Source organism: Cololabis saira, chromosome 13 (assembly GCF_033807715.1).
Source record: "Cololabis saira isolate AMF1-May2022 chromosome 13, fColSai1.1, whole genome shotgun sequence".
Lineage (NCBI taxonomy): Eukaryota > Metazoa > Chordata > Actinopteri > Beloniformes > Belonidae > Cololabis > Cololabis saira.
Genome location: NC_084599.1, coordinates 33,451,660 through 33,459,685, shown reverse-complemented (window position 1 = coordinate 33,459,685; position 8,026 = coordinate 33,451,660). Strand labels below are relative to the sequence as shown.

The 8,026-nt window shown below is 40.8% G+C and overlaps 1 protein-coding gene across 1 annotated transcript in view; it reads right to left on the bottom strand.

Annotated features, from left to right (window-relative positions):
* Window positions 1-6,031: 6,031 nt before the first annotated feature.
* foxd3 (forkhead box D3) overlaps window positions 6,032-8,026 on the bottom strand; it is a 2,166-nt gene continuing 171 nt past the window's right edge. Inside the window, exon 1 of the mRNA XM_061737240.1 lies at window positions 6,032-8,026. This exon is cut by the window's right edge and continues 171 nt beyond it. Within this exon, the coding sequence (XP_061593224.1) occupies window positions 6,605-7,780 (1,176 nt within the window). The 5' untranslated portion in view covers window positions 7,781-8,026 and the 3' untranslated portion in view covers window positions 6,032-6,604.

Sequence of the window (8,026 nt, the reverse complement as noted above, 5' to 3'; positions counted from 1 at the left end):
CAGATCAAACTGATACACATAGACAATACAAGTTTGCACAGTGCACATTTTTGCTATCATAACATAGTTATCCATGAACTGATTAGCCATTAACCATGGTTACACTGAAGTGTGAGTATTTGATTCTAAATGTTTGACTTCTCCAGTGCATTCAACACCATCCATTTTCTCTAGTGGCGTAAATCTGACTGCAGAGCAGTAAATGCCCCCCTTGTGTCCTGCGTTATTGATTACTTGACTGGCATGACCACAGTATGTGTGGCTGTGAAGAAAGACTAAGTCAGTTGTGACCCCTATCTTCACCCAGAGGGGGGTCATGGTGAACATTGCGGAGGATTATAAGTATTTAGGTGTCTACTTGGACCATAAATTTGACTGAGCTGAAAATGCTGAAGTCCTCAATAAAAAGCGCCAAAGCAGTCTTTATTTCCGACGAAGACTAAGGTTCATTTAACATCTGCCAGACAATGCTGAGGATGTTCTGTGTGTCTGTGTGGTTCCGTATGACACTGGGTAGCAGCGTGAAGGTGGCGGATGGTAACAGACTCAACAAACTCATCTACAAAGCCAGTGAGGCAGTTGGGCTGGAGCTCAGGGGCGTCAATTGGGTATGGCAAGGTATGGCAGCCGCCACACCTTTGCTTCAAGGGTTAAATGTAAATGTTTGTTTTTTTAAATACATTTATGGAATAACTACAAATGCAAATAAGAACAACATGATCGATTTCACTAGTTATTATACACTGCAAAAACTCAAAATCTTAACAAGAATATTTGTCTTATTTCTAGTTAAAATGTCTCATTTTTAGTCTCATTTTTTTTTTTAATCTCATTACATTTAAGACAAGACTCAAAAACAACCATTTTCACCTGTTTCAAGTAGATTTTCACTTAAAATAAGTAGAAAAATCTGCCAATGGAACAAGATTGTTTTGCTTGTAATGAGAAGATAAATCTTGTCCCACTGGCAGATTTTTCTACTTATTTCAAGTGAAAATTTACTTGAAACAGGTGAAAATGGTCAAATAAGTTATTTTTCTGGTGATGACTCTTGTTTTAAGTGTAATGAGATTTTTTGACTAAAAATGAGACATTTTAACTAGAAATAAGACAAATATTCCTGGTAAGATTTTGATTTTTTGCAGTGAGCGAGACTGCATTTGAAAAAGTTCCAATTTTCTTGACCACACAGATAAGCTCCATAGCAGACTTCTGTGATGAGTATTTGCTGGACGTGTTGATTGATACTCTAGTTAAGTTCTGTGACTCGTAACCTTGCCATACCTTAGCTTCGACTGAATTGACGCCACTGCTGGAGCTGGACTCCATGTTTTTCTCAGGCACAGAAACACATTCAGTGAGAGTGTCCTCGTACCTAACAGAGCACCGCAAAAAGTATTCCCTTCCTAGAGCCATTAAACTGTTTAACTCCACTATAATAATAATAATGACTTCAACTCCCACCTAACTCTTGCGATACAAATACTAAAGGCTACTTATTATGACTCTGAAGCGATTTTAAATCTCTGCAAGCAAATCAGCAGCTATAAGTGTTGAAAACATTCATGTTAACTGTTTTCCTTTCTGGCGACTTACAATGACAAACAGAGGAAACACCATCTCCACATATAATCAGCGAAGGCCACCAGTCCAATGTCTAGCCTAACTAGCTGTGACCCTCCGTCCACAGACACAGGTATTTTCTTCCCCTCACGATGTAAATCTCAGCCCAGGGCCATTTTCTCCTCAGTGACCTTTTCTACTGTTGACACCATCATCTTTGTTCCCAAGGTGTTGGGATTTGTTGGGTGAGACATGTTCCTTGTGATGCTGCCATCAATTATGCATAAATAATAATAACCTTGGACAACTGCTGATTTGCAATGACACTTTCATTACAATGGCAACGGCCGATAACTCACCGCTACCCATTAGTTATTAATGCCTGGCCACGCCAGCTTTACTCTGTCATTTATTGCTTCATCTCTATGCCTTTTTAAATATTCAGTAACTGCTGTACCTACATTTACTGTCTGTATTCTCTGCCCAGGAGAAGGCTATAGCTTGCGGTAGAGGATGACCTAGTTGTTATGGTGTCCTGGGCCTTGCTTGTTTTTTTTTTTTCTTCCTCAGTGACGCATTCAAAGTCTCCGGGTTATACTATATAATTTGTGAAAATTGACAAAAAAAAAATTGGCAAAAACTTCTTGTCATTTCTTAAGTACATCGTCAATTAGTTTTAAATAGTTTTCTGCACTTCAGCCCAGAATTTCCTCCATAGTGGTCTGGTGTCAGAGCGGTATACTGTTCTTACACAGTCTTATTCAATTACATCCGTAGCGCCTCTTCTAATCCAAAGGTAGCCATTTAATCATTTATTCCACTTTAGGTAACAAGCCATGTCCTGTCTTTCCACACGGAACTAACAAAACACTAATTATAGAGGTCACCGCTAAATGAAAGCAGACATGTAAAGGTCATTCTTAACTTTCAGAGCAACAAATTACAAAAGGTTGGGTCAAAAGGTGAATGAAAGTTAAGGACTTTTCATAAGTCACTTTGACTTAAGTCACAGGTGAAAGTCAGTGTCATTGCTCCAATTATATTGTTTGCTTACCTTATAATTTAAGGATAGTGCAGCATCATCTGTTAGGTCCCAGCTTTTTGATTTACACATTTAAACCAAATACAGTTCAGAAAGCACCAGCCTGCTCACTACTCATGTAGCATGACTATTTGGGGATGTTAATTGGTCATTTGTTTTGAGTTGAACATCTTCTTTAATGGGGGGATTTTATAAAACAAAAGCTTAAAATGTTGATAATACTGTACGCTGATGTCTGATATTATTTGGTGGTAAAAGTCAAACACTGAAATTGTAAAACTTTTCTTTTAGTTTGGTCTGGCTTCACTCACAATCTTCCAAAACCAGCTCTGTCCATGCACAACCTTTCAAATGAATAACGAGATAGAATAAAATCTTTTTCATCAGTTTCATCAAATACGGTTCATACTTTAATGACTGTACTGATACAAAAACTAATTAAAAGAAAGGAAATAAAAAAGAAAACAAAATCGATGTATGGTTTATCCTTTTCTGTTAAAAAGTTTAATTTCAGTATTCAATCATGATAATAATGGGCCTGTTCCACCTAACGGTTTGTTTTGTTGTGTAATTTGGGGACTTTTGTCAAAATGTATAACCATTTGTGGAGAAGAACAGCTATGTTCCCCAATAACACAGTGATGGATCAGACTAGAAAAAAAAAATCATGTTTGACACCAATTTTATCCAGCGTGTAGGTGAATCCCTGACATGAAAACATTCTTGACTTTTCAAAGTGAAAACAAATAAATAAATGAAAAGCTTTATTGATTTTATCATCTCCTTACTCATTAGTCTTCTGCTGACTGGCCTGATCAAGTTTTTTTTTGTTTTGTTTTTTTCTTGAAACTGTCTCTAATGCAGCTTAATATAAAGAACAAGCAGCTTGTTCTTACAAATTTGTATACATTTTAATCCCTTCAATTTTGTGCAGATTTGCACATTGAACCTTTATCTGCTCGAGCTTTTCGCTGGAATCAAAAGAACCAACTGTACAAATCCACACTCTTGTGTTGGTGACTATTATAGATTCTGGTGTGTGGTGTGGGAACCCAGGCTTTAGTCCACCTGTGCACAAGCACATGCAGCTGCACTGCTCATTCTCCAGCGTGTATGGACGCGCGCACGAGTGGGTCTATTCTCATTCACGGGTGTGAGGAAAATATAAGGAAAAAGAGAAATAAGAGAGAGAAAAAAACTTTTATAGTGATCAAACATACATGGCTGAAGCATGTAAGGTGGGTGGATGTGAGAATATTATAAATGTCTATTTCGAGTTGGTATTTTTTTTGCAGCCGAAACAATAAATTGGAATCTAATTAAGCCCCAACCGGCGATTTCTGTTTCACTTATGTAATCATTTATCTTAGGCTAAACGCATAGATTTAATGTAGACTTATGTGAATATAAAGCCACGTGAAATGCAATAACTACGGTGGTGTGTAGGATGTGGATGAAATATTTATACTTGTCGCCCATAACCTTCTTCGGTGAGAAAGAAACTGCATTTGCTGGAGGTTATTAATGAACTAATTAGGTTTTATCTCTGCATCGATGCAATATACAATGTAACATAACGTGTTTCCTATTAGGCTTTTGTTTCGAAATATTTCAAATCTATGAAAAGAAACACAAAATGTTGGAAGATTTATTATATCTAGTATATGAGAGGGAAGAAAAAGCAGCAAAGTGTTGTTTTGAAAAGTTAATTCTCCATCACTTGCGATTTTCTGAAACATTTCTTTTTAATCCCCATATTGAGCCCGGGGTGCCATTCCGCGCCCCCTAGTGGCGTGAATGGGTAACTGTCAGGTGTTGTCGGGCTTCAGCATCTCTGGTTCAACATCACACGCCGACACACCGACTGTGTGTGCGCTTACACCGTGGGCATTCTCCCGCTGAAAAATCACCCGTGTGAGGATGAGTTTTACTTATTCTCCCTTTGTAAATCATAATTAAGTAAAATCTTACACAAATATATTAATTAAGCTGCATTTGATGACACCTTTAATTTGATTCATACCTTTAATCGAAATTGTTTTGCGTTATTTAACTCTTGAACTGACTTTGAGAGTGGCTTGAATGTCTCTTTCACTTTAATAAGTGTATTAGAGTGGGTGAGTAAATATTTCTTTTTCTTTTTAATTCCTTAAGTTATAGTGAAATTAGGCTTCAAAATAGCGGGGGAAAAATTAACAATCCTTTTCATTGCGGTAAGCTTTATATAATTTCTTTGTTTTCCACATCAACAGATCATTGTCTTTAAATTAGTATTATTTGTTTTGAAGACAATGTTCTATTGATGCGCAATCACGCTGCATTTTTCAATAAAGCTAATTATATAGTGGAATCACGATATCACATTCCAGTTTCTATTATGGCTTATATGAATAATAACTTCAACAATAATAGCTCCATAATAAGAATGGATTCAGTGCGTGGAAATGCCACGGTGACACTGGAGAAGCCTTGTGCATCATCAGCGCCTTCTTCGGCGTCTGGGAGTGAGTTGAAGCAGAGAGACTAGTCCTTTCTCTTTCCCATGGGGATCAGATAAATATAGCGCCAGAAACCCCTCTCACACAGACTCACGCACACGCTCGCCATTTGCTGTTTGTGTAAAAGTGATTAGCCAGACACAACTGCGAAACTGTTACCTTTATAGTGGCCATGCCGCCAAATATCCTGTAAAACGATCCAGTGATGTGACGGTCAGTTCAAGTAAGACTAAACTGTGATTTCCAGTCAGAGATCCCGAGCAGGAAAACTGACCTAAATGTTGTTTCAAACACTTTCACATCCTCCCAGTGCCATATCTACCTCTTAATAATAAAACAATGTGCATTAACTTTTAAAATACAATCCTAATACGGGTAATATTTTCCTAAAAAAAAAAAAGGAATACATATTCTTTATTTGCGCCACATTCCAGGGCATGTCTTGCCTTTTAATAAACATAATACTTTGTCACTTTTTTTAGGCTATAATTATTTACATTTCGAATTAAAATATTATTTTTCTCAAAAAGGACAAATGTTTGAATTTAGATTTTAAAAGAATGCGATAAATACCTGCAATTTCTTTTTTTTTGGCTGCTGCAAGATGGAAAAACAATATAGCCTACTGCGTTATTCCTCGGAAATATGTGCAATATTCGTTTATTATATGAAACTTGATATTTTCCCAAAATTGATTTAAAAAAATATAATTTAGAAATATTATTAATATATTATGCTATAAATAAGACCTGAGCCTACCTTTCACATGCCATATAGTTGGGTTGTTTGGTTGTCAAAATCAATTTTGTTTTTAGAATTTTTTTTAAGAAAATGTTACAAAAGTGAAAATTTTATGTAATCTGGTTTCAAACAATTTAACAGTGTCAATCATTTAATCTCATGAAATCTGACTTTTAATTCTTTCTTAAATTTATTTACAAATAAATTCCGTTTACAACACAATATAGCTACATAGAATTACATATATTTGTCTTTTATTATAAACAGTCTTTTTCAGAGCTTTTCTTGTCTTCTATGAAAACGAAGACAAAAATGTATCCAGTTGAGCCTCAATAGAAAAAAGAAAATGTAAAATGATGATCACAGATCTCAAACAGGAACAAAAAAAAAAGAAAAAAGACAGGTAAAAGTCAAACAGGTAAAATCATTCTCTTTTTACAAATATTTACAAACGTTACCTGTACAGAAATATCTTCCTTTTTCTTTTCTTTTTTTTTTTTTAATTGTCTCTGTATTTGAACAGTCTTTACATGGCTCTACAGTCCAGTGCTGCCTATTGATTTGTGCTCGTCACACTTCCCGGTAATAATGTCTCTATATAAAAATAAGAGGAGGTTTTTCTTCCTCCTCGTCGTATAAAGTCTGATTTATAGTCCCGCGTTACACCAACGCAGAACTTACGCCATTACGGTGCGCGTCGACGCCGTAGGCTACGTGCGTCGATTTAACTTGGGCACCATAATTCAGGCTTCTTTTAAAGTCATTGCGAGGGCCATTTGGACACCGCCGCGGCCGTCGCTGAGGGTAAAACGTGTCCGGAGATGAGGCCGGAGGGGACGCTGAGGATGGGTGCGATGGCGGCCGAGGTCCGGCTCAGCAGGGCGGACTGCACGGTGACGGGAGGCCGCAGGAACTGCGCGCCGCCCGGCGACGCGGACGCGCTGGACACGCCGATGATGTTCTCTATGCTGAACGACGGCCGGCTGGACGGCTCCGACTTGATCATGGACGCCGTGCTCAGGCTGCTGAGCTGCAGCTGCAGGCTGGGACTGAGCTGGGAGTTGAAGGCTTTCCTGTTGAGCTCGGCCGAGGGCAGCAATGGCACCCCGGGGGGCAGCATGTGTCCCACCGGGGAGATGTACGGGTACTGCAGCGCGGCCGGGTGCGCGTACGCGGCCGGGTGGAGGCCGTAGTGCCGGCCGTAGGGGCCTCCGAGGCCGTACGCCCCGAAACTCTGCATCATGAGCGCCGTCTGGTCCCGGAGCATGTCCGGCTGCACCCTCTTGAACCTTTTCCTCCTCCTGAGGAAGCTGCCGTTGTCGAACATGTCCTCGGAAGCCGGGTCCATGGTCCAGTAGTTGCCCTTGCCCGGGTTGCCCGGCTCCCGGGGGATCTTGATGAAGCAGTCGTTGAGGGACAGGTTGTGGCGGATGGAGTTCTGCCACGCAGGGAACTTCTCCCTGTAATAGGGGAAGCGGTTGCTGATGAACTCACAGATGCCGCTGAGGGTCAGCTTCTTCTGCGGGCTCTGCAGGATGGCCATGGTGATGAGGGCGATGTAGGAGTACGGGGGTTTCACCAGGCTGCTCTTGGGCTTCTGCACGGAGGGGCTCTGCTCCTGACCTTCTCCCTTAGTAGTCCCCGCGTCGCCCTCCCCGGAGCTCTCGCAGCTCGGGCTGCCTTCTCCCCCCATCTCCTCCTTCTCCACCTCGATGTCGTCGTCCAGGTCGTCGTCGTCGGCCGTGTCCCCCCGCAGGTGGTGCAGGATGCCCCCCCCGGGGCTGCTGCTGCAGTCGCTGTGCGCCCTCTCCATGTCCAGCCTCTCCATGCCCTCCTCGTCCCCCTCTCCCACCACGTCGATGTCCGCGTCCTCCGCCGTCAGCACCGTCTGGCCGGACATGTCGCTGGCTCGCTCGCTGCCTCCAGACAGGGTCATCTCACGATCAAAGTCACACTTTTGTGTCAAAGAATAAAAAAAAGAAAAAAGAAAAAAAAAAAGAAAAGTAACTTTACCAGAGCAAAAACAAAAACACACACCCGGGTGCGCGCTTTGGTCAGTGCGCACGCACAGTCTTGTCTTGCTCGGATCTGCTTGTCTCGTCCTTGTCAAGAGATCAGATGTCTCTCCCAAAACCTAAAGGCAGTCCCGCACACCGAAACCTGCAGATATGTCCCTCTTTTT